Raw genomic sequence first — 26,085 nt, forward strand, 5'->3', positions numbered from 1 at the left:
GCGTGTTGGCCTGTGACAGGAAGAGGCAATGCCACTGCTGTTGTCTAGGTGAGCGAGGGACCCTGACCAAGATTGTGGCATGGGGCTGAGGAAGGGAGCAATTTATTTATTTTATTTTTTTATCCTCACCCGAGGACATTTTCCCATTTTTTTGTTCAGGTAGAGTGGGAGGGAGAGAGAGGAACAGAGAGAGAGAGAGAAACATCGATGTGAAAGGAACACATCGAGTGGCTGCCACCCGCACGACCGACCAGGGCCGGGGACAAACTGCAACCGAGGTACGCGCCCTTAGCGGGAACCGAACCCGGGTCTCTCAGGACCGCAGGCCGACGCTCTAACCGCTGAGCCAAACCGGCCAGGGCGGGAGGGAACAATTTAGAGAGATCCAAGGGGAAGAAAGGCCTGGGCTTGCTGATGGCTGGGACGTGAGGGAGGAAGGGAGAGGCAATGCTGGTCCCTGGGGTCTTGGCATGGCTCGTGGTGTGGTGGGTGGTGGGATCCTCTCCTGAGCCACAGGCACTGAAGGGACAGGTTTGGGGAAAAGAAGCCAAGAGGTTCCTTTGGGGCCTTGTGGAGGCCAAGCGTGGAGGTGTTCTGGGGAGAGAGGCTCCCAGGGGTGGCACTCAGGATGGAGGCTTGCCTGGGGAGGGCATTCATCCATCAGGTGTGCGTGGGCATCTGCAGCCAGGGTGCAGGAGCACAGAGGGACAGGGCAGGAGACAGGCTGCACCTTGAAAGGAAGGGAAGGGATGGCAGCTGATGGGGAAAGCCAGCAAGGTGGTATTGACCAGGAGGGATGACCAAGGAGGGGCAACAGGGGAGCCAGGCGTAGACAAACCCTTTTAGCCCAACATTTGAGCCCCTTGCTGGGCCTTTGAGAACTGCTATTCCTGCCTGCCAGGTAGCCTGTCCCCCAGCTCCAGGTGGCCCCTGGAAGCCCAGCCATAGTGTCTCCTGGGCAGGGAGAGGAACTGGCCCCTTCCTGCTCACCAACCAGCTCTGGACAGGGCTTCCACTCACATCTTGACCAGAACCCGATCTTCCTTGTCCCCTCGGTGCTATGGCCTGGGAGCTAGGGGAGGGGTCCTCAAGTCAGCTTCAGGCCCTTGGTCTGTTCAGGGTCCTGATTGCCAGCCAGGTGTCTGCTCCCACAAGTCCAGCCTCTCCTAGGTGCCTCCCACCCCCCAAGTCTCTTTCAGAAACATCGATTATCAGGCAGAGGGGAGGGATGTGACATGTCCCTGCAACCACAGACCCAGCACTTGAGCTGGATTCGACCTTGGAGACCAGCTAGTTCACCTCTCGTTTTAGCAACAGGGAACACCGATGCCAGGGTGGAGGCCTTGACTTGTCCGAGGTCACCTAGCTGGTTCCGTCTCAAAGGGCAGCCTTAGCACCACCTCACTTTGACATTAAAACTCTCGTAGAGGAGCCTGCTGTCTCCTGTCCGGTCTGCAGGTCTGTGGTGGTGAGCAGGGCTGTGTTCACCTGGCTTGTGCTGAGGGCAGAGGCTCGTGCTGAGTGTGGAGCAGTAGGCGGGCCACCAGCCAGAGGAAAGGAGCTCTCAGTCTGAGATGGAGCCGCTGCCCTCAGGGTGCTCCGGGCATGATTCATCCATTTACTCAGTAAATATTAATGAGCACTTACTGTGGGCCTTTCCAGGCTCTGGGATCTGGGATGTGGACTGAGAGGACAGACAAGCTTTCTGCCCTCAGGATTTTACCATATACCGGAGGATTCCACAACCCGCATCACCTGAGATTGCAGTGAGCCTCCAGGGAAAACAAACTGGGCCGTGTGATTGCCTTTAAGAGGGAGGGGTGGGGCTGTCTGTAGGGAAAAAAATGGTCAGAGCAGGCCTGAGGAGGGGATGTCGGTGACATTGGAGCGCAGGCCTGAAGGGCGGGATGGGTAGCCACATGGAGCGAGAGAAAGGGCTCCAGGCAGAAGGAACAGCAAGTGCAAAGGCCTCGAGAAAGGGTGGGCTTGGCTCGTTCACCGAAGGCCGGTGGCCTGACACAGTGAGGAGGAAGGAGGGAGAAAAGATGGGTTTGGAGAGGGAGGGACCAGATCACAAAGTCCTTAGATTTAATTCCAGGATGGTGGGAACCCATGAGATGGTGCTAAGCAGGGGAGACAGACACATGATCTCGGTTACATTTTTAAATTGTGGCTGCAGCTGCTGGGCGGAGAACAGATTGTAGGAGGCGAGAGTAGAGACTGGGCAGGTTTGTGCAGTTGTCCAGCAAGAGGTGTTGATGGCGTCGACAAGATGGTAGCAGGAATGATGGAGACAGGTGATGTTTGGGAAGCAGAAGTAACTTTCTAATGGGTTGAATGTCAAAGGTGAGGAAAAAGGAGTCAGGGGCAACTTTCAGGTGTCTGGGCAACTGGGTGGATTTACTGAGCTGGAAAAGATGGGGGTGGCGGGTAGAGAACAGGTTTGATGGTGAAAAGCAAGTGCCCCATACTGAGCATGCAAGTGGAGATGCGGCACAGGGCGTGGAAGGCACAGGCTGGGAGGTGCTGGGAATCACCCCCAGAAGGCAGATGACGGCATGGGGAAGCATGCAGGGGGAGGGGAGCCCAGGACAAAGTTCTGGAGTGCCCATCCTTTAGGGCAGGGTCCCAACCTCAGCTCCATTGACACTTGGGGCCTGCTGGTTCTGTTTTGAGGGCTGTCCTGAGCACCGAGGGTGGATTAGCAGCATCCTTGGCTTGACCCACTAAAGGCCATAGCACTTCAGGTGTGATGGCCAAAATTGTCTCCAGACAAATGTCCCCTGTGGGCAATTCACCCTTGGTGTGGAGAAGGTAACCAGCGGAAGAGACCGAGAAGGAGCCAGTGGAATTAGGAGGAAACCTAGGGACCGTGGGGTCCCAGATGCCATGAGATGGCTTGACGAGGAAAGGCATGGCGACATGCTTCAGAGAGGCTAAGGGCAGGGCAGAGAAGGTCAGGAAGCTGCTACATTGGGGGACCTCGTAAGTGGCTTTCCAGGAAGAGACACTGGAGTTTTGAGAGAGAGAGGCAAAGAAGTGGGGAGAGCAAGTGTGGTCGGCGCCCTTGACCAGATTTGCTGTGAAGGGGAGCACCTGTGGACTAGGAATGGCTTTAGAAGGATTTTGTGTACGAGGCTCGTGCTGGGTAGGGCCTAATTGCCCCCCCCCCCGAGCCCCCACTGGTTCTGGGGGCATTGCCAATGCCAGATGAGTGTTGATGCAAGTCTTTAAGGGTGGCAGTCTTTAAAGAGAAGGTTGCAGACCCTCTGGGAGACTGAGAATGATGGGTGGGGGTGTCCAGACAGGTGAGGAGCTGAGAGAGTTGGAGGCCTGTGGGCAGGAGTCTGTCCAGGTTCGGCGGGAGTGAAGCAGGGGGGCTCCTGTCGGGCAATGGGGTGCCCACGGTCCACAGCTTTTAGACACCCCCCACCCCTGCGGCTCTGGGGTGGGAAGGCAGGCCCGTGCTCACACCCTCCTCCTCCCGTCTCTCCCTCCCTGTGTCTCCCTGCAGAAAGCGGGCGGCGGCCTGCGCCAGTGGAAGCGGGTGTATGCCGCGCTGCGGGCGCGCTCCCTCTCGCTGAGCAAGGAGCGGCGGGAGCCCGGGCCGGCAGCGGCGGGGGCGGCGGCCGTCGCAGGTGAGGACGAGGCGGCGCCCGTCTGCATCGGCTCCTGCCTGGTGGACATCTCCTACAGCGAGACCAAGAGGAGGCACGTGTTCCGGCTGACCACCGCTGACTTCTGTGAATATCTCTTTCAGGCTGAGGACCGGGATGACATGCTGGGCTGGATCAGAGCGATCCGAGAGAACAGCAGGGCCGAGGGCGAGGTGAGGGCCCGGCCCAGCCCCCACGGGGCCAGGGAGGCCAGAGCAGGCCCCAGGGCCACCTCTCACCTGCCACGGACCTCCCTTCAGCACTCTGAGCCTCAGTCCCCTCTTCCGTACAATGGGCTAAGAACTGTAGCCGCCTAGGGTTTGGTATGAAGAGAAAGCGCAGCGGCTCACGGAGCACCTGGCATCTTCAGTGTGCCTCGCTGGCAGTAGCAGTAACTATGGGAATGATAGTAATTGTTAATATTATTAATTATTATGATTGCAGGCTCTGGCGCAGAGAGGGCAGTGCCAGGCCAACCTCAGCATCTTGCTGCAGGTTCAGGGGGTGTGTGTGTTTCCTACGGAATGTGTTACAGAATGAGGTGCCCTTGTGCCAGAACTGTGGCTGGTCCTCTGACAGGACTGGCCTGTCTACAGGGACATGAACACATTGACCTTGGGAGGAGGCCAAGAGGCTTGGCCTTTGGCAGGAGGCAGCAGGGATTGAGCCAAGGCTTTGGCAGGGACTTTGGAGAATTTAAAAAATGGCGCCCCTTCCCGGGCAGCTGTACACCAGGGGCCTGGGCTGAGGTTTCTATCTCCACTCTCCCCCTCCTGACCAAGTGCCTACATGAAAGTATCTCAGCACACCTGCGCAAAGTTATGTGGGCGTCCTGGTCATGGGGCTGGTCTCTGCCAAGAGGACAGTGGTCTGGGGCCTGGTCCAGGGGGGCACCTGCTCTGACCATGGGTAGGGGGGTATTAGTGCACAGCTTCTGGGCCACAGACCCTCTTTTTGAGGATACATCCTCTCTGAACCAGGCGCCCTTCCCAGGACACTGTCTTTCCTCACCACAAGGAGGAAAGTACCTGGGTTCTGGGCCCCTGCTCTGGGAAGCCTGCCTGTGCTGTCCCTAGCAGGGCATGGTCAAGGGTCCCAAGTCACCTTCATTGTTGCAATAGCTGCCCTTCATGGGACACCTCTCCTGGGCCTTGGCAGGACTGTGATGAGTGCTGTGTGCATAATTCTGCACCCAAGCGCTGAGGTCGCAATATCATCCCTCCCATGTTAGTGCTGAGGAGACTGAGGCTCAGAGACGCTAAGTGGATTTTCCAAGGTCACATGGCTGGTGAGGGGGTGCTCAGGAGTCCAGCCCTGGTCTTTCTTGCTCCAGGGTCTGTAGCTGGCAGATGGAGGGGAAGGGAGGGGAAGTGAGGCTGAGGCAGGGGCCAGGGTTGAGACCTGGGATAGGCTGGCCGCAGGCACTGACTGCATCTGCTCTCTGTTCCCTCCTCCAGGACCCCGGCTGTGCCAACCAAGCTCTGATCAGCAAGAAGCTTAATGATTACCGAAAAGTGAGGTGAGCCTGGCCCTCATGGAGCAGTCCTGGCTATGGGATGGTGGTGGGGGGCACTCCAGGCTGAGGTCATCCTCCTGGCTCGCCTCCAGGCCTGCGGGCAGCCCGTGGGTCGACCTTTCCTGGGGACGGGGAGGGTGGCAGGGAACTGGAGGCCTCTAGTCCCCAGAAGGATGTGGAGAGTTTGCCCCAGGGATGGAGGAGAGATCCAAAGTGGGGGGAGGCCAGGGCAGGTGGCATGCTGGGTCACCCGGATAAAGACCTCCTCCTTTCCCTCTCTTCTTATGCAGCTATAGCTCTGGGCCCAAAGCTGATTCCTCCCCAAAAGGCTCTCGTGGCCTGGGGGGCCTCAAATCTGAGTTCCTCAAACAGAGTGCAGCACGTGGCAGCAGAACTCAGGACCCGCCTGCAGGGAGCAAGGGTAGGAGGTGGCTGCTAGGGCGACATGCATGCGGGCGGGAGGGTGGGGTCAGCTCTGGGTCTGCAAGGGAGCAGAGGGGCTTATGAGTGTGTGTATGTGCGTGTGGGCGGGTGTGTGTGTGTCTGTGGATGTGTGTCAGGGTTATCCCTGTGTGTCTGCCTGTGAGGGCCTGGGGTTCTCAGTCTCAGGGCTGGAAGGGCCTGGCGTCTGATTTCCCTCCGAGACATTCCTGCTAGATAGTCACCCAGTCTGTGCTGCATCCCTTCAGGAAGCAGCCTTTTCCATTTTCACACCCTTTTGGCTATTAGAAAGTTCTTCCTTTGGTTGTACCAGAATCAGTGGCTCCTACCTCGTTGTGTTAGCCCTGGAGGCCACAAAGGATTTCTTACATAATTCTGAGGTCTCTCTTCTCCAGGGTAAACACCCTCTTCCTTCGGTCTTCATACTTGGTATATAATTTTTCATCAGCCCTCAGCGTCTCTGACAGAGTCCCCGTGTCCAAACACAAGTGAATGTGGTGGATGAGTGTGGCTGCTGCCTGTCCCTGGGCCCAGCTCACCCTGGTGCTCTCTGCCTCCCTCTCCAGATGACAGTGTTGCCGCCCCCAAAAGCCCCTGGGGCATTAACATCATCAAGAAGAATAAGAAGGCAGCCCCCAGGGCATTTGGGGTCCGTCTGGAGGAGTGCCAGCCAGCCACGGAGAACCAGGTGGGTCCCCACCACATTGCAGAGCAGGCAGGGGAGGGGGAGACAGAGCTGCAAGGGGATGTGGAAGCAGCTATCCACCTTGTCTTACAGACACAGCGGGGGAAGCTCGGAGAGGGAGCAGCAGAGCTGAGGCAGAGTCCCAAATCCCTGGCCAATGCCCTTTCTCAGACCAGGGCGAGGCTCAGACCCCAGACTGGAGGCAGCGAGGGCCTTATGTCCCCTTATAGGGTTTCTGGCAGCAGCTGGGCCTTGTACTGCCCCCATCTCGGCCTCTCCACCTCCCCTGGTCCACTGGTGGTAAATGCTGCTCTTACCCTCCCTAACAACCCTGCCCTGCCCGTGTCCCTAGCACGTCCCCTTGATCGTGGCTGCATGTTGTCGCATCGTGGAGGCACGGGGCCTGGAGTCCACGGGCATTTACCGAGTGCCAGGCAACAATGCAGTGGTGTCCAGCCTGCAGGAGCAGCTCAACCGCGGGCCGAGTGACATCAACCTGCAGGATGAGGTGGGCATGGCTGGGGAGCTGTGGGAGGAAGGCCGAGGTGGTGTGTGTGTCTGTGTTTGTCGTACCCTGCAGTGTGCCTAGCACTGGGCCAAGATGGTCCAGACAGGGCTCGCTCTTGCAGTCCAGCCCTGGGCATAGACAGCACCCCAACTGAAGTTGAACAAATAGACGCAGTCAGGGCCTAGGAAGCCCTGAGACAGAGGCAACAGGGTTTGGGGCCTTAAGGATGTAGTGTTCACTACAAGGCAGAGAAAGCCAGGTAAGGGCGTTCCAGGCAGAGGAAATGGCCCGGCAAAGACGTGCACTCTGAGGGTTTGCCATCAGTCAGCATACCTTTTCTGTAAAGGGCCAGGCAGTAAATATTTTAGGCTTTGGTTACCATACCGTCTCTGTTGCATACCTTTCTACTCCTCCTCCTGCGCCTTTCTTTTTTTTTCTCACAATACTATAAAAATGTAAAATCCATTCTTAGCTTACGGGCCATGCAAAAACTGGCCTCTGGGTGGATTTGGCCTACGGGCCACGGTTTGCGGACCCCTGGCTTAGAAGAAGGAAAGTAAGTATATGGTGTTTCCTGGAGTGGCCAGCAATTTGGGGGCTGCAAGAGGGACAGAGAAGAGGCGGATTACATGAGGCAAGACCAGCTCATGAATCTGACAGCCACACAGAGGAGTTCGCAGCAGAGTCAGTGGAGGTGCTGTGGGGGCCCAGGGCCAGGTCAGGACCCCTGATCCTTGCTTGAACTAGAGCACCCTGCTCTATTGGGTGTTCGTGTACAATTGGGTTTTTGTATGATTTTATTTAACGTAAGGGGCTCTGCTGAAAAAGAGGTTTGGGAAACTGAATCCGGGCAGTGAAGTCCCATGAGTCACATACCATGAAACCTCATATAATACATGACAGTCTTCCTGCCTTTGGGAAGGGAATGAGGAGACAAGACGAGTGTGTGTGAAATCGTGGGCAAGAGAAAAGGCCGATCCCTTGTCACGGACCAGACTGTGTGATGAGGAAGAAGGTGCTGAGTGCTGGAGCAGATGTAGGCTTGAGTGTTCGAATCTGATGAAGAGGAGGGTGGGCAGGAAGGCAGTCCAGGCAGGGCATTATGGCATCTTCTAAAGTCCCAGAGGAGGGTTGTATGTTGGGGCAGAGACTGAACCCCCACTCCTAGCTTGGCAGTGGGGAGGGTGAGCCCTAGAGCAAGGGACAGAGGGCTTTTGATGGCTCCACTGAAGCCTTTGATGTGGAGCCAATGGATAATAGGAAGCCTTCGATGGGTTTCCAGCTGGGGAGGCATAAATCAGAGCGGGGTTTGGGAAAGAGGAGAGCTGTAGCTAGTACCTAATGGGTCTAAATGAGGAAGGCCCAGAGCAGGGCGTCTAGGAAAGAAATTACTGATAAATTGGAAGTGGACTCTGGTCCTTGGAGAATAAGGAGGGTGGATGGAAGCAGCTCTGAGAGTTGGTTGCATAAGAGGGAGGAAGGAGGGGCAAGAAGAGCCAAAAGTTTGGGTTGGGGGCTAGTAGTATCCATCCCTGGCAGAAACGGGGACATAGAAAAGGAGAGGGAGGCTGCGGCAGGTAGTGGCCCCGTTGGATTGGGGGTGATGATGAGCATAATCGGATACTGGACCCAGAGTGGATGGAGGAGTGGGCATGGGCTCATGCTGGGGCTTGGAGGTGAGATGATGGAGCGAGCTGCTGTTTGGGGAGAGGGTGAGTATCAGGAGTGTGAGGACCAGGCTCGGAGTGAGCAGGAGAGGGGCGCACAGGTGAGGCTAGGGAGGAGGGGTAGGTACTTGCACATGGGAAGGGTAAAGAAATAGAGGGCAAGGCCTTGGGTTTGGCAGCTGGGAAATGAGAAAAGCCTGCACATCAGGGCCCAGAGGTAACGGAGGGAGGGGGCAGGTGCTGCATGGGGAGGGGTGTGTATGCTGAAGCACCTTAGCTGGGCCCTGGCCAGGAAGAAGGGCGCCCGGCGGTGGGGACATGTCGAATGCATCAGGTGTGTGTTTTACCTTAAATATCAGTTACGTCACTTGTTGGTGGGGGTGGTACAGTGCTGGAAGTTAAGCTTTGTGTGTGGTGAATCTAACTCCTGTTGAGGCTGTGGGGAAGGGTAGTATTTGTGGGATGGTCGGGCATTAAGCTGTGGATCTATTGTAACGAGTTTGTATATTGTTGAGCTGTGTGTCTTTGAATGTGTATATTGTCGAATTCTATGTCCCTGTTGTGTGTCTGTATTGTCTTTTGGGCATGAGTTCCTCTGAGCAGTTCCCATGAAGGGTGTTAGCCTAGACTTTGGGCAGGGTGATGGAGCCCTCTGGTGGAAAGAAGGGACAGTGACCCATTGTATTCAACCATTTATTTAGATCAGGGTTTTCTCAACGGTGACACTTTGGACAGAATAAGTCTTTGCTGCAGGAGGTTGTCCTGTGCATTGGAGGAGGTTTAGCAACATCCCTGGCCTCTGTCCACGAGATGCCAGTTGTGAAAAAACAAAATGGTTCCAGGCATTACCAAATGTCCCTGGGGGGCAGAGTTGCCCTGGTTGAAAACTACTGACTTAGACCTTTTAAGTGCCAGGCTAACGGAGCTACTGGCTGATAGAGACACAGTGGGGAATAAGACAGATAAGATCCCCTACCCCTCATGGAGCTTACAGGTCTACCAGGTAGACCGGCAGGAGCAAGGAAACAAATGCATACAATAATGACAAACTGGGGTAAGTGCCATGGGAGAAACAGTCGGGGCTGTGATACAGATGGCAGGGCAGTGGTGATGGTGGCCACTTTAGCTGTAACAGTCAGAACAGGCCTCTGTGGAGAGGTGGCATTTAGATAGTGTTAGGAGCCAGTTGTGTGGAGGGTTGGGGGAGGAGAGTTCTAGTTGAGGCAACTAGCAAGTGCAAATGGCCTGAAACAGGAAGGCACCAGGCATGAGCATGTGCTATGTCAGGGATAAGAGAGAGGTGTCCAAGGATGACTCTGCTAAATGGAGAGCACTGGGAAGCAGGCGTTGGCACTAAGTAGGCACAGTGGAGGTCCAATGGGCAGATTTGCATAGGGTGAGTTCCCTTACTTCTGTCTCTCACAGTGACAGTACTTTCTGTGGATGGACAGATGTTGGAGCTCATTGGACTGGCTGGAGCAGAGAGGGACTGGGGCTAGGTGGTCAGGGGGCTAGCTGGGGACTCTGTTCTGCTTCTCCGATGAGTCTTCTTTATCCAGAGATCCCTAGTCTGGGCAGAGCCTGGTGTAAGTGGATCCCAGGGAGGGCCTGGGCTGGGACGGCTCTAGAGCTGGACTAGCATGGAGGCATGGTCACGTGGGCTGGGCCTGGCCGGCCTTGGCCTTGAGGGAATGGGGGTTTGGGCACCTGGGCTGGGCTTACCTGTGACCTGACATCTTTGCCCCCTCTCCAGCGCTGGCAAGACCTCAATGTGATCAGCAGCCTGCTCAAGTCATTCTTTCGAAAGCTACCTGAGCCCCTTTTCACTGATGGTGAGTAGGGAATGGAGGAGGAGGGACACCCTGACCACTTTAAATTGGGTTTGTTGGTTTTATTTTGGAGGTTTTTGTTTTAATACAAAAGAAACATATGCTTGTAAAAAAATTAGGTAGTACAGATACAGATAAAGTAAATGCAAAGGTCCCTGTCATTCGCCTACTCCCTGTCTCCTGGGGTTATACTAACATTCTCTGAGTATTTCCTGTGTGCCAAGCACTACTCCCTACATCAACTCCAGGAAGTCGGTACTAAGATCTCCACTTCACAGATAAGGAAACTGAGGCACAGAGAGGTTAAATGACTTGCCCAAGGTCTCACAGGTACTAAGTGGAGCCAGAATTAGGCCCCAGGCATCTGGCTCCAGAGTCCAGCTTCGACTATTTACTGAGCTGCTGATTAACAATCTGTTGCATTTCCTTCTAGACACACAACAAAGACACACATGCATTCAGTGGTGAGCTGATAAATGTTTAACATCTGGCTCTCTGGGGGGAAAAGCCTTGATCTGTAGCATTTTCCAATTTCTATGGTATAAATACACCCACCATGGCTGATTTCAAGCTACTGATACTTTGTCAGCAACGCGGAGCTGGGAGATGAACAGTCGGCTCCCCGGAGCCAGTGCTCCCCGGAGCCAGTGCGCGTGGGCTCCAGCACACCACTGGTTGAGTTGTTCTTAACAAAAGGAGGCTTATAATTTTGAGATTCATTCATTGTCAGTACAAAGAGCTCTTCCTCATTCTTCTTTTAAACCAACCACATAGTATTTCATAGTCTGAATAGACTATAATTTGTCTAATCACTCCCCTATCGATGGATATTCAGATTGCCTTCAAATTTTTGTTATACAAAACATTTGCAATGACTTTCCTTGCGTATGTCCCTGCACACCTGCATCAGTGTCCTTGAGGTAGATGTCCAGATGTGGAATTGCTAGGTTCAAGTCTTGGTAAACATTTTTAAGAATAAGTTTTTAATTTTTTAATTATAATTGACATTCAATATTATCTTACTTTCAGGTACAACATAGTGATTAGACATTTATATACCTAATGAAGTGATCACCCTGATAAGTCTAGTACCCATCTGACACCATACATAGTCATTACAATATTATTGACTATATTCCCTGTGCTATAATTTACATCCCCCTGACTGTTTTTGTAACTGGCAATTTGCACACCTTAATCCCTTCCCTGGTAAACATTTTTGAAAGCTAATGTCAGGGAGCACTCTGAGAAATGGGCCCTAGTGCACAGCCCCCCAACAGCATGAGAAAGCATTGGCTCCCTCCAACCCCCATCAACATTGGATGTTATTAATATTTTAAACTTTTGCTAATCAGATGGGGGAAATGGCATCTCATTATTGTTTTAATTTTCATTTCCTTCATTACTAGGGAGATTAACTATCTTTTCATTAGTTATTGGTCTTTTCTATTTCCTTTGTACTTGCCCGTTCAGACTGTGTGCCCTTTTTTCTATTGGGTAGTCTGTCTTTTTTCATATTGATTTGTAGGAGACAAGCTCTTGTATGTTATAACTGTTTCATTTTTTAAAAGTTTCCCATGGACTTCTGAAGGGAGTTGGGGGATCCTGACACAGGTGGGCTGGGGTATGTGGAGACTGAAAGGCCCCTTCCTCTTTCTAAGGAACCTTCTCTTCTGACCTTGTGGTATCCTTGTCCTGGAGATGGGTGCAGGAACCCCCTTTCCAGTATTAACATGCAGCTCGGGTCTTATTTCTTCCCAAATGTACACATCTTGGCTACCCCAGGTCAGGTGCACACCTGAGTGCAACTGTGGTGGGTTTGGTCACATGAACACAAGGCCATGGGGCCCTTCAAAACTGGAAGAGTACAGGCCTCCTTGACCTGTGAGGCTTTTCACACAGAGAGTGGGAGAAGGGACTGCCTTCCACTTCTCTAAAGGGTCTTTGGTATGTTCTAGACAAATACAACGACTTCATTGAAGCCAATCGTATTGAAGACTCGAGGGAGCGGATGAAGACCCTGCGGAAGCTGGTAAGGAAAGAGACGCTGTCAGGCAAAAGGCAGACTGGACTGGGAGGGCATCACTGTCCCAGGAGGCCTGGGGTCCAGTGCTATCGATTCCCTCTGTGACCTTGGGAAGACCTTCTCCACTCAAGGCCTCGGTTTCTCCATCTCTACAAGGGGGGCAGTTAGTGGGTAGATTCCAGAGCCCCTGAAATATGGTGGTGGGAGCCCTTTGGGGATGTGATGGACAGGGGAGACCATGACAGCCTGTTCCCATGCTCCTTCTCCTGCCCAGATCCGGGACCTCCCAGGACACTACTATGAAACACTGAAATTCCTCGTGGGCCATCTGAAGACCATTGCCGACCACTCAGAGAAAAACAAGGTGAGTGGGAGCTCCGGAGTGGAGTGTGTGTGTGTGAGGAGACCTGGGTCTCCTCAGCATATTCTGAGATCCATATTCTGAGATACTCTCAAGCCCATCTAAGCACGCCCCCCTCCTGGCCAGTGCTTCTCCCTCAGAGTTTCTCAGGATCTTTCAAAGGCCCAGAGCCCAGTCCCCCTGTGGCTGATGAAAATCCATCCTCTGATTTAGCTGGAATTCCTTACACTGCATTTGCCGAATCATGCCTCTTATTTCTTCTTCTGCGGCAAGAAAAATGAAGGGAGCTGTAGGGTTTCTCCCAGTCCTAAAATACCCTTGGCACTCCCAGTGGGTCCCCACTCCAGGATCTCCCATCGCTAGCACAGTATGGGTGTGCAGGTTGGGTGCTGCCCATGGCTGCTAGACCTGGAGGTGAGCGGGGCTGAAATCTGGCTTGTGCTCTACTTACAAGGCACCTCCATGCCATGCAAGGAGGCGTTCAGCCCTAAGCCAGGGACAACTCGGGATGTGGTCAGGACAGGGGCCTGAGGGCTCCAGAGTGAGGGAGACCTGGGGGACTGGAGTCAGGCTCACAGGCTTATTGACTCTGACCTGCTCCACTACCAGATGGAGCCCCGGAACCTGGCCCTGGTCTTTGGGCCGACGCTGGTGAGGACATCCGAGGACAACATGGCAGACATGGTGACTCACATGCCTGACCGATACAAGATTGTGGAGACACTGATCCAGCATGTAAGTAGCCGCCCTGGCCAGGCCATGTCCCCTGGGCACCTCGCTTCTGTTTGCCTGGGTGGGTGTGCACAGGGAAGGATGAGGCAGCTGAAGGAAATGCTGCTGGCATAGTGAATGCCCTTTAAGGCCAAACAGGAATAGATCCTAGAATTCCTATCCTCGTCCCCAGCAGGAGAAACAGGAGGCCCCTGAGTTTTCAAGATGTGCGTGAGGGTCAGAGGGAGGAGGGTCAGGGAAGGTGCACTGGGATGGAGAGCGGAGGATTGAGTGCAGAGGCGCCTTCAGAAGCTGGACCCCAGGAGAGGCGTCCTGGCGTAAGCCGGCAGATGGGCGCAGGGGGCAGGCAGATCTCTGCCCCACGGGTCCTCTGGGCCACAGGGGCCTCGGGGAGGAAATGGTGATGCCCAGGGTAGGGTGGAGGTGGATGGGGCAGGGAAAGGCATGGTCAGAAGCAGGATCCTGCACTTGTGCTTCGCATCTTGGGCTGGTCACCTCCCTTCTCTTGGCTGCTTGAAGGCCCCAGAGGCCTGTTTCTAAGGATGAAGGGATGAGAACCGAGAGTGGCCAGCAGGGGGTGCAGGAGGCCTTCATCTTCCAGAGCCAAACCCAGGCAGCAGTGCCCTCTTCTGGGGCACTCAAGGATTTTTTTAAAATCCTCACCTGAGGTTATTTTTCCATTTATCTTCAGATGTGGTGGGGGGAGACATCGATGTGAGAGAGACACATTGACGGGCTGTCTCCCTCACGACCCCGACCAGGGCTGGGGACAAATCGCAACCGAGGCATTCGAACCCGCCACTCATTGGTCTGAGAGCCGACGCTCCAACTTCTGAGCCAAACCAGCCAGGGCAAGGATTTTTTAATAAATATTCTTAGATTTCCATTTCCAAATCTTGGTATGGCCTGTGGTCCAGCCCACAAAGGATAGAACCAGAAGCCCTCCTACCGGGAGAAATAAGATTGGCAGCTAGTCAGGGGAAGGAAAGTCTTAGCCTTCCCCACCTCATACAGACTTCAGGGAAGGGAAACTAGATCATGTTACCCCCATTTTACACATGAGGACTTCGGACTGGATCTCAGAGAGGCAAAGTGACTTGCTCAAGGTCACACAGCTAATAAATGGCAGCCCCAGGATTTTAATCTGGGTTCGTCTGGCCAAAGCCTGTGCTTTTCTCCCCACGTACGGGGAGGGCAGATGCCTCGGTCTGTCCTAGAGCGAGGGAGGCTGGCTGGAGTCAGTGAAGGAAGGCAGTGGGGTCGACTTGGGTCAGGCTGGCTGGCCTTGCCTGTTTGTTTCTTTCCTTCACTGCAAGGGCTGGGCTCTGAGCCAAGGGGGGAACAATGTGGCCTGTTCTCACCCTGAAGTTGAGACCACCGACCTGGATGCCTATTCCAGAGCTCAGGGAGGCTGGGGCCACCGGGCAGCATTAGGGATCCTGATGAGGCCTTGGTCCGGGGAAGCTTATCTCCCTTGGAAAAGTTCAGGTCTCCAACCAACAGGGAGCCCCTCTGGGTCCCCCATGAGTGTGTGCTTTGTGTGTGTGGGGGTAGCAGTAGGGAAGAGAGGGAGACTGGCCCCATGGCTCCTAGAGACTTGAGGCTGCGGTCAGCTGGGGTGTCAGGAACAACAGCCTTCAGAGAGAAAAGTGCCCAGAGGGGAGTCTCCAGCCAACAGCAGCCCCTCCTCTGGGCAGGGTGAGGGAGATGAGGCATATCTGTCTCCTTCATAGGTGCATTCCCAGCACTGAGCCTAGTGACTGGCACATAGTGAACACTCAGTGTTGGTTGAATAATGAATGAATGGATGAATGAATGAATAAATGAATGAATGACTTGCTATTGAGGTTATGCCAGTCTAGGCTTTCCCACCCAAGGACTCATTCTTGGAAACTGAGCTGGTGACCCTCTGTTTTCCACCTCCTTGACATTTCGGCATAATCAGCCCCAGATGGTTGTTGAGGGAATGAGCGGCCCCCTCTGCAGGCCCCCTAGCCAGCCTTCAGGTTTGCAGGGGTCTGCCTAGCCCAGAGACTCTATAGCTGGGGATTAATGTAGTCATGAGCCCCCACAGGGGTTGGATTTGTGGCAGAGACAGCTCTGGCTCTAGCTCTGAGTCCTGGGCAGTAAGTGGAGTTAGTGGGTGGGTGACATGACCTCCTGCTGGGAGTTCTAGCCACGGCCATCACCTGGCCTCCACTGCCTGTCATCTATGGAACTCTTGGACAGCAGAGCTGGAACTGGCCTTAAGGCACTTTTTTTCTGATATGAAAATCATATAATTTATAAAATCCATATACAGTTATAAAGCCCATATTTATGTTTAGTTTTCACTATCAATTTCTAAAGTGTATTAGTATCCATGTCTTCCTTCCACCACATCTAAGAGCCAAGTACCTTAGTGTCCTTTCACCCATCACTGGTTCCTTCCCCTAAATTTGAATTCCAGATTGTCATGAATACACTTTGTGGGTATGTGGGTATCATTCTTGGTTTGGTAACAACGGACTTTTCTATGCTACTATGCATCCTTATTTCTCACAGTTTGTTGCTCAACACTGGATTCATCTATTTACTTGCTCATGTACTTAATTAAGAGAGACTTTGTGTAGTACTTTCTGATGTCTTAGAATAGCTTTATTTCACACTCAAATTTTAATGAGCGTTTAGCTGGGTATAAAATCCTAGGTTCAAAGTTCCTGTAGCCCTGTCAGGTGGTTCATGAGCATTGTCCCATACACCAAAAAGGTTTCAGGTTCAATTCTCAGTCAGGGATGTATCTAGTTTGTAGATTCGATCCCCTGCCGGGCCACGTACGGGAGGCAAGCAGCTGCGCAATGTTCTCTCACTTATCAGTGTTTCTCTCTCTCTCTCTCTCCCTACCTTCCTCCCTCTCTCTCTCAAGTCAATAAAAAATATATTCTCAAGTGAACATTTTTTAAAAATCTGCATTTGTGGTCCAGCAATACATTGAAATAATTACTTCCTTGTCTTGTTGTGTCTATTGTGATGGAAAGTTCTAGTTATAGCTGATACTTGTTCATTTGTAAGCAATCCGTTTTTGTTTTTTAGAAAACTTTTAGAGTTCTATCTTAATAGATTCTCAAATTTCACAAAATATATTTGAGTGGAATTTTTTACTTCAATTTCTATCATGTTTGGCGTTTATGAGAAACTTCTTGCCTGCCTGCCCGCCCATTGGGGAACCTCCTAACACTTCCCTGCTGGCACTTCCCCTTTCTGGGCGGAGTGTACCATCCCAGTTGTTAGAGCCCAGGGCTCCTGCAGGATACACTCAGCTCTAGCAGCCCTGGAGGGCCTTCTCCCTGCAGTGGACCAGGTCGGCCCTAGGTGGCGCTGCTGCCCCCGCTTCTGGCTTGCAGTAGGAAGCCAGCCATAGTGATGTGCGCTGGGCAGTGTCTAGTGAAAAACAGGAGGAGAGCCCTGGCCAGTTTGGCTCAGCGGTTAGAACTTTGGCCTGTGGACCAGAGAGACCTGGGTTCGGTTCCCACTAAGGGCACGTACCTCCGTTGCAGTTTGTCCCCGGCCCTGGTTGGGGTCGTGTGGGTGGCAGCCACTCGATGTGTCTCTTTCACATCGATATTTCTCTCTCTTTCTCCCTCCCTTTCTCCCTCCTGCTCTATCTGAAGATAAATGCAAAAAAAGAGAAAAGAAAAAGAAAAACAAAAAAGAAAAACAGGAGAAGAGAAGCTCTCCCTGAGCCAGCCATCAGCCTCTACTCCACCCCTCTCACTACAGGCTACATTTCTCTCCCACACTGGGGTACAATCTTTTCTTTCCTCAAGAATTTCTTATAGTCTGTGGCGTCGGGTTCTAGAATCTGCCAACCTTTGAGACCTCTCTGGCAATCAGGCCAGCTTGGGTTTGTTGAGAAGAGAGGGCCCCTTGTCTCTCGGTGCCCCGTCCTGTTCCATTCCACCCGGTGCCTGACTGAGTCCTCTGGACCGCGCCGGTTGGGAGCCCACGTCTCCTGTGTTCCCTCAGCTCCTTCCCACACTGATCTCATCTCTTCCTTTTGTCTCCTCTGCAGTCAGACTGGTTCTTCAGTGATGACGAGGACAAGGGAGAGAGAGTAAGTGGTGCAGACGGCAGGCAGGGTGGGGTCTGGTCTAAGGTGGGCCCTCATCCCAGGTTGGAGGCGGGGAGAAGTGACACTCAAGCAGGGGAAGGTCCCTGTCCTTGTGGCATCTCCCGTTTGATGGAGGAAACATAGACCCTCTCCTCAGGAGCCTCCGAGCTGACAGGAGACATATCCTTGCCTTCCTGGGTTCTCAGTCTGAGGGGGCTAGGCCTCCTCTAAGGAAACAGTCCAGTAGCAAAGGTGGACCCCACCTTTTAGTCTTACATGGAGGACAGAGGTTTTAGGAAGGTCCAGTCTGGTGGGGGAGACACAGCTCCTGCCTTCAGCTGAGGGAGCAGCTCAGGGTTTGGGGGTTCAATCAGGTGTTGAGGAAGGCACAAAAGAGTGCCAGCCATAGTGATGGTGACCTGCAGGACCTGCTCTCAAGAGTCTTTGGTTGATGAGGGAGACAGTCACTGCCCTGGTGGGCCCTGTCTTCAGGGTACCCATTCTACAGGATCTAGTCCAGCCATCTGAGGGCGTGGTGGCTGACCCTCCTTCTGTTTGCAGACCCCTGTGGATGACAAGGAGCCTCAGTCAGTGCCCAACATTGAGTATCTCCTGCCCAACATTGGCAGGACACTGCCCCCCAGTGACCCAGGTTCGGGTGAGTGCAGGGTCCTGGGTAGGGGTGGGGGGCGAGGGTGGGCTCTGCATTCCTAAGGGTCCCTGATGCCAGGTGCTGGGCCAGACGCTCAGCTTTCCTGCTCCTGCCCCAGTGGGACCCTTCCCTGCCCCGACCACTGAGAAGGGGCTGTGACAGGGCCTTCTCTCTCTCCGGGGAGGTCCAGCTGCCTTTGTGCCCCCTTCCTCACCTGCTCAGTTGCCCCAGGGATGGGTAGGAGCTTTGTTCGCCCTCCTTCACTGGTTTCTTTCCTGAGCTTTTGGTTTCTCATGGGCTGTGTCCTTCCGGGCATGTTCCTCTTTTTAATTTTTCTTCCTTTTCTTCTTGCACCCCTCTGCCCCTCCTCCCTCTTCTCCCTGTGCTCTCCTCCCATCCCCTGGATCCTGTTCCTTCTCTTCTCCTCCCCTCCCCCTCCTCCAGCGGACCTGTTGGAGATTTAAAGGGTACTGTGTGGCGTCGCGGCCTCTGTCACTAACAGTGGCGGGTGATTATAAGAAGGCTGGGCAGGCACAAGGGGCTGTGAAGACCTCACCCTGACATGTCAGCTACCCATGATTGTTAACAACCCCCATCCCAGTCTCCTCCCATCTGAAAACCCCTTCTCAGGAGGAAGGAGGCACTTGCTAGAGCCGGACCCTGTCCCCTGGCCAGGAAGTCTGGGCACCACATGGCTGCCCTCCTGCAGATCCTCACTCCCAGGCCTTCTCTCTATGCGGAGCCCAGCTACTTCTAGCTATCTGGGCAGGGGGAGGCTTGGCTGGTAGCAGGACCCAGCCTCTCTGGGCACCAGTGAGACCACCTTTCAGAAGCTTCTCTCTACTGTAGCCTCTGCCTCAATCACCTTCAAGGACTGACTCTTTCTGCTTCTGAAGTCAGAGCCCTTGGTCATGCAGCCTGAGTCCTATTTCCAGGCCTCGGGCCTCCTCATGGTAGAGCAGCCCGGAGACCAAGGAATGCCAGTCCCTTCCTGGCTCAAGCCACTAACTCCTCCGCCCCTGTGAGTGACCTACCCTGAGGATTCTGACTGGTCTGGTGTCTGACAGAGGCTTATCACAGCACCCCTAGCTGCAAGGGGCGGGCTGGGGAGGGGACCAGAAGACATGGGGTGGGGATGGCAGAGAGGAGCCCCCGTCTCTTCTAATCACCCGCTGCCGCTTCCCTGCCCCGTGGTGTGTGTCGCTGTGTGACCAGCACATCTGCTCTTCTCACCATGTGCAGGGGGCAGGCTGGGGAGGAGGCCTCTAACGTGCTTGCCCGAGAGTGTGGATTAATTGCATTGCCCAGTGCCCCGTCCGACCCTGCTCCCTCCCCAGTTCTGGAGAAGACACTGCCAGGACTTGTTTCTGGTTCCTTCTCCATCCCCGTCATGTTAAGGGAGTGGGACTCAAGTCCCATTGAGGTAATAATGATTTTACTCTCCTTCACGACTCCAGTTGTAAACTAGGGCCTTGCCCGATAGGGACAGATTGACCTCAAGTCTGGAGGTGGAACCCATCAAGGCTCTAGTCCCCAGGCCACTCTGCCTCCTGTGTCCCAACTGCTTCATGTCTGCCCCTGGATTTGATCATTCGTTCACGTGGTCCTCTTCCCTCTCGTGTCCTGGAAGTGGGGTTAAGCATAGGGCACCCTCCTCTCAATGCACTGTGTGGTCTCCATTCTCCAGAGCATCTGTGATTTGCTGTGTCTCACTGTTGTGGTTTTGTGGCTTGCATCTGATACTGGGCATTTTCTCTCCAGTGCTTCAGAGTAACAGAGATGGGGGGGACTAGGTCCCCAAAAAAGCCCCTTTGGCCCTTAACCCCGGGCAAATTAGGGTTCAGTGGGACATCATTCTCTGTTCCATCCCTATCCCATAGGAAATGACATCAGAGGCCCATCACGCTCCCAGGGCCCAGGGAGATCTCAGGTTTCTGAAATCCCTGGTTTCTGAAGCCTTTGAGGAGAGAGAATTGCGTGCACAAGTCTCAGCCTGCTCTTGCCCTGATCCAACTTTCCTTTTTCTTTCTGTTCTCACCAACAGATCCCACCAGCTGTAGTTCAGCCAAGTCAAAGGTAAGTGCCAAGGCACGTCTGCGGGCTTCATCCCTGTTCAAGGCAGTCCGCACGGGAACTGGGAGAACTGGACGCTGAGGAAAGTTGATGGTCTCAGGGAAAGAAGTAGGAAACACTGATGTCCAAGATAAACTGAGAAGTCGCTCGCCTTGGCGTGCTTGGCGTGGCATCTGGTGTAGTGGAGGATCTGGCTTGGGAGGCAGTGTTGTCAGTGGTTAGAAGCACAGACAGTCCTGGGTTTGGGTTCTGGTTTCACCATTTGGTAGCTTTGGGACACTGGGTAAGTTACTTAACCTCCTTCTGATCTTCAACTTCCTCATCTGTAAATGAGGGCTAATATTTATCCCCATAAATGGAGTTAACAATAAAGATGTCCCATATAACTATGTTTAGGGTCTTTGGAGAGCCCAAAGTAAGCAGAAGGAAGGAAATAATAAAGATAAGAGCAGAAATCAATGGCATTGAAAACAATAGAGGAAGATCAATAAAAACCAAAGCTGGTTCTTTGAACCAGATCTCACAGCCAGCTACTTGCCTGCTCCAGCCTGCCCTCCGAGACAGAGCCCGCCAGGCGAGGATGCATGCCCGGGCAGACCCTGCCCAACTGTTAGGTTAGAGCTTGATGGCCAAGGGTGTGACTTAGTCAACTCAGGCTGCCGTAGACTGGGTGTCTCAAGCAGCAAATCTGTTTACTCACAGTTCTGGAGGCTAGATCCAAGACCGAAGTGTTAGCGTGGTCAGTTTCTGGTGAGAACTTTCTTCCTGGCTTGTAGATATCTGCCTTCCTCTCACGAACCGTGTCAGCAAGAGAGCTCTGTGGTGTCTCTTCTTGTGAGAGCACTAATCTCGCCGTAAGGGCCCCACCCTCATGGCCTCTTCTAAACCTAATTACCTCCCAAGGCACCATCTCCAAATACTATCACGTTGGGGGTTAGAGTTTCAGCATATGGATTTAGGGGCAAGGCACAATTCTGTCCATAGTAGCCAGTGAAATTAGTTAAATATTGGCTGGCTGAACTGGACTTACTTCTGTCTGAGTCTCTAAGCATTGGCTGGGTCCCAGTGAGCCCACTGTGCCGGACACAGAGCAGGTGCTCATTATGCAGCATGTGAATGCACTGGAAAGAAAGAAGGCTGCTCTAGTCTGCAGTGGTCCCCTGTAACTTCTCCATAAAGCCTCTGCCTGCATACCTCTGGTGATGGGGAGATCACTCCATCACAAGACTTCTATGGCAGGAAGCAAGTTCATTGTAGTGACCTGAATCTAGATCTTTGTCCCTTCTACCCATAGCGCCTGCCAGCTCCCTGGTTTCCCAAGCTTCTCCTGGACTGACCTCTTGACCTTTATGTGAATCTACTGACCTCTGCATATTGACCTCATTACATTCTGACCTCATTACTTCTGTAATTAGTTTGGATGAGAGGGTAATTTGGTCAAATGGTCCTCGTGGCCTCTCCAGTTTCTTGGAGAGCATGGCCAGGACAGAAAGTGGCAGTGGCCACCATGTGCCCCAGCCTGATCATAGCAGTGCTGCCATGTCGCAGAACTCCAGGGGTGCCTTCTGGAGCTGTGCATTGTGGGCAGCCGTGGCCCAGGACCCTGCCTGTGAATCCTGAATCCCTGACATGCTCCGGCATCCTTAGAACTAACTGGTGTGAGGGAGTGCATAGGAAGCAATGGCCACACCGGGCATCTCTGTGTCTCCACTCATGATTACACTGTGGCTAAACAGGAGGTGGCCTGTGAGGCGGTGTTCAAGGGCATGTCATTGCAGCCCAGCAGGGGGACCGGTCCCAGCATCTGCTTCTACAGGGCTTCCTATGTTGAGGGAACTCCACTCACCCATTTGTTCATTCACTTAACATTTATTGAGCACCTACTATGTGCCAGGAATCATGAATGCAAACCCAAATAAGCCACAGACCTTGCTTGCCTTCAAAGAACTCAGAGTTTGATATAGATGATGTGGAGACAAAGCTATTCTGACATGAGAAGAGCTGGTATAGATGTATCTGTAAAGGGCTATGGGAACAGAGAAGAGAATTCGCAGCGCAGCCAAAGGAAGGGCTGGGAGGTTGCTCCACAGAGGGTGCCATATTTGAGCTTGGCCTGGTAGGAGGAGTAAGAACTCATCCAGCAAATAGGGCAGCTGTGTGTTTGGGGTGAAGGGGGAAGCTAAGGGCTGCCAGTGTTAATGTGCAAGTCATATTGAGGGAAGGGTTAGTAGGTCAGCATTGCCAGAGTGAAGGCTGGTTGGGGTTGGGGTGAGGACAGGGAGGGCACTAGGCTGGGAAAGCTGGGAACCAGTTGTGAAGGGCCGTGTGTCCATGCTATGGTTGGGGTAGGGTCCTGGAGAGTCCAGCCATCCCTTAAAAGGACTGATTGCTCCAGAGGAGGAGGTACTGGGGTGAGGCAGGGGTGGAGACAGGGAGTCCTATTAGGAGAGGAAAGAAAGATTCAGAAAAGTTATAGTGAGGGCCTGAATGGAGGATGATGAAGATAAGCTGGCTGTGGGAGTCATTTCAGAAGCATGGAGAGCAGGGGAGAAGGGAGGAGTCAGAGATCATCATGAATGGAGGTGGTTTGAGGCAGGGGTAGGGAGCATAATGTGGTTCCAGGTCGGCGGGTTTCAGGTGCCTGCAGACACCCTGGTAGAGACTGATTCGAAGTTGGAAGAAGAGTTCTGGAGCTCAAATAGAGTTTGGTGGATGCTGAGGAGGTCTCGGGAGCAGGGATGTTCAGGAAGGGTATTTCCCAGGGGCATGAATAGAGGGAGAAGAGAGGGAGCTGAGAATGAGCGGCTTCTTCAGGAGTACAAGGGGGAAGAAGAGCCCTGTGATGAGTCAGTGGAGAGGCCAGAAAGGGAAGACTAAAACCTAGATTGGAGGAGGCAGTGATGGGCAGTGTGGGCTCTGCTAGGGGATGGTAGAAGGCAAGACTGAAATATACCCACGGGGCTTCAGTCAAACCATCAGGCTGAGCAGGCTTTTGAGCCACTTTTGGCAGAAGAGCTGGCCTTCGGAGTGATCTGGGGTTGGGTCTTGCAGGGACGGCTGCAGTGCATGGCAGTGAGGTGGTGGGAAAGGGAAGTGAACTTGGGCGGGTTGCCCTGGAGAGGGTGCACACACTGAGTAGATGGAAAAGCAGGTTTCCCAGGTGGGAGTGGAGAGGGAGCCGGGTGGGAGCTCTGGTCAGAGAAAGGTCCCTGCCAGGATCTGGTGATTATAACCCAGGATAGTCTAGGTGAAATGGGTTCAGCTGCCAAGAATTATTCATTGTTGAGAGACTATTATTACCAGAGCCACGTCTAAAAGGATTTACCTAGTGCTGGATATGGAGAATTGAATGGAAGTTGGGAGGGGGGTCGGAAGGGCGGTGCTAGACCAACCCCCAGTTCACAGGAAAAAGTTAAGAGTCTGGATGAAGACCAGAAGGGGTGCTGAGGAGGCTTCAAGATAGGGAGGAGGGCTGCAGGGGTAGTCTCTAGAGCGGATAGTGACATGCCAGCTGGGACAGCGGTCCCGGAGGACCGGTTTATGATGCCAGTGGGGTTGGTGTCCGGATGGGAACGTGGAGCGTGCCAGGCCCGCCTGCCTGGGGCTGGGTGACAGGGCAGCGCTGCCACAAGTCTGGCGCCTCCTGAATGCTAACCTGTCCCCACACAGGGCTCGTGGGCCCCCAAGAAGGAGCCTTACACCCGGGAGATGCTGGCGATCTCCTTCATCTCGGCTGTTAACCGCAAGCGGAAGAAGCGGCGGGAGGCGCGGGGGTTGGGCAGCAGCACGGACGACGATTCCGAGCAGGAGGCGCACAAGCCTGGGGCGGTGACCCCGGTGCCGTGTTCCCAGGACCCGCCGGAGGGGCAGCTGCCGGGCGCCGCCGCCCCCGAGGTCCCCGGGCGCCTCAGCCCCCCGGCAGCACGGGAGGAGCGGCTGGCCGCGGACACGCGCTCCATCGTCTCGGGCTACTCCACGCTGTCCACCATGGACCGCAGCGTGTGCTCCGGCGCCGGCGGGAGGCGGGCGGGCGCGGGGGACGAGGCGGATGACGAGCGCAGCGAGCTGAGCCACGTGGAGACGGACACGGAGGGCGTCGCGGGGCCAGCGGGGCGCCTGGTGCGCAGGCCCTCCTTCAGCTCGCACCACTTGATGCCCTGCGACACCCTGGCGCGGCGCCGCCTGGCCCGGAACCGCCCGGAGGGCGAGGGCGCGGGCGCGGGCGCGGGCGCGGCGCGGGGCGGCCCCCGAGTCGCGGAGCCACCCGGCTCGGCCTCATCCAGCAGCCAGGAGTCGCTGCGCCCCCCGGCGGCCGCGGCGGTGGCAGCGTTGGGCGCGCGGCCCTCGCGCCTCGAGGCGTTGCGGCTGCGCCTCCGCGGCACCGCCGACGACATGCTGGCAGTGCGGCTGCGACGACCGCTGTCGCCCGAGACGCGGCGGCGCCGGAGCAGCTGGCGCCGCCACACGGTGGTGGTGCAGAGTCCGCTGACCGACCTCAACTTTAACGAGTGGAAGGAGCTGGGCGGAGGGTGTCCCCCGGAGCCCGCGAGCCCTCGGGCGCACAGTGACAACAAGGACTCTGGCCTCAGCAGCCTGGAGTCCACCAAAGCACGGGCCCCGTCGTCTGCGGCCTCGCTGCCGCCTGCGCCCGGGGATCCCGGGGCCCTGCAGAGCCAGCCCCCGCGCCGCTCAGCCACCTCCCGCCTCCATCAGTGTCTGTGACCAGCCCCCTCTCCTCCCTGCGCCGCCCGACTCCGTGCCCCTTGGGAAACTGGTGTCTCCTCTGGCTTGCACCCCCTCTTCTGTAACCCCTGGGTGCATGGAGCGCTGAGGCCAGCAATTGATAGGGAGTGGGCAGAATGTGAATGGGAGGGAGGGGGGCCCTTATGGGCCTTTCTGGGTCTGCACTTAAAGACCCATGTTGGCCATGGGGTGTGGATAGGGAACCCCAAGTCTCAGACTAAAGGAAAGACACTGGGTGATGCTGGTTCTTCGCTTCCTTCCTCTGCCCCCACCCATTAGCTCCTAGCTCCTAGCTAAGGGGGGGATTGTGTATGTATGTCGGGGAAGAGGTGGGGGTATAGGGTGGTGGAGTACATGGGAGGGGTGTGTGTATGCAAGTGTGTGTAGTCACTGTCCAAAGGTGTTTCCAGTAGCAACTTCTGCCACCCTTGCTTCCTTTGTCTCCCCACCCCCACCAGGGCTCCCTGCCTTTGGTGCACACAGGGATCCTCCCCTCCCCCTACCCCCCAAATGCTTTTCCGAGCCAGAGAAGGGGGTTGGGGCCACTCCACCGAGGCAGGACTAAGACTCAGCAGGTTCACTCCCCCACCAACCTTTTGGCAAACTCTGAATCACCCCCTCACTCCCCACAGCGCTTTGACTATGGGGAACTGCTCATTCCCCAGATAGATTGGGAAGGGTCCAGGCCCCCCCCCCTATTAAATCTTTCTTGTCCCTCTCTTTGTTCTTCCAGCTGTGCCTGCTTCTTCCATAACTTAGGCACACAGACCCCCCACCTTCTGCCCTTTGGGGGGATAGTCAAACATCCCTGGTCTCTTGCTTGTGCGCATTCTCTCTCTCTCTCTCTCTCTCTCTCTCTCTCTCTCTCTCTGTCACACACACACACACACACACACACACACACAAACTGATTTATGGGGTCTGAGCTGGGCTGGTTCTTCAGAATGGGCAAAACCCAGCCCCCTCTCCTCCTCCCATTGTAAATAGACCTCCCATCCCCAGCCCTCCCACACACTGCCCAGGCCTCCCACACGCCCTCACTCATTCCAGGGACGCCCCGTGGGGCTGTGAACCTACTGCCACTCTGTCAGCCCTCCTGGTTTATG

General features: G+C 54.6%; 1 protein-coding gene across 1 annotated transcript in view; it reads left to right on the forward strand.

The window, feature by feature from the left end:
* ARHGAP23 (Rho GTPase activating protein 23) overlaps window positions 1-25,811 on the forward strand; it is a 42,973-nt gene extending 17,162 nt beyond the window's left edge. Inside the window, exons 12-24 of the mRNA XM_036268016.1 lie at window positions 3,515-3,829; window positions 5,114-5,175; window positions 5,463-5,593; window positions 6,180-6,301; window positions 6,651-6,806; window positions 10,227-10,305; window positions 12,261-12,334; window positions 12,603-12,692; window positions 13,299-13,424; window positions 17,473-17,514; window positions 18,073-18,169; window positions 20,208-20,239; window positions 23,906-25,811. Of these exons, the coding sequence (XP_036123909.1) occupies window positions 3,515-3,829; window positions 5,114-5,175; window positions 5,463-5,593; window positions 6,180-6,301; window positions 6,651-6,806; window positions 10,227-10,305; window positions 12,261-12,334; window positions 12,603-12,692; window positions 13,299-13,424; window positions 17,473-17,514; window positions 18,073-18,169; window positions 20,208-20,239; window positions 23,906-24,958 (2,379 nt within the window). The 3' untranslated portion in view covers window positions 24,959-25,811. The remainder of the gene's footprint in view (window positions 1-3,514; window positions 3,830-5,113; window positions 5,176-5,462; window positions 5,594-6,179; window positions 6,302-6,650; window positions 6,807-10,226; window positions 10,306-12,260; window positions 12,335-12,602; window positions 12,693-13,298; window positions 13,425-17,472; window positions 17,515-18,072; window positions 18,170-20,207; window positions 20,240-23,905) is intronic.
* The last annotated feature ends 274 nt before the right edge of the window (window positions 25,812-26,085 follow it).

Source organism: Molossus molossus, unplaced genomic scaffold, assembly GCF_014108415.1.
Source record: "Molossus molossus isolate mMolMol1 unplaced genomic scaffold, mMolMol1.p scaffold_m16_p_19, whole genome shotgun sequence".
NCBI lineage: Eukaryota > Metazoa > Chordata > Mammalia > Chiroptera > Molossidae > Molossus > Molossus molossus.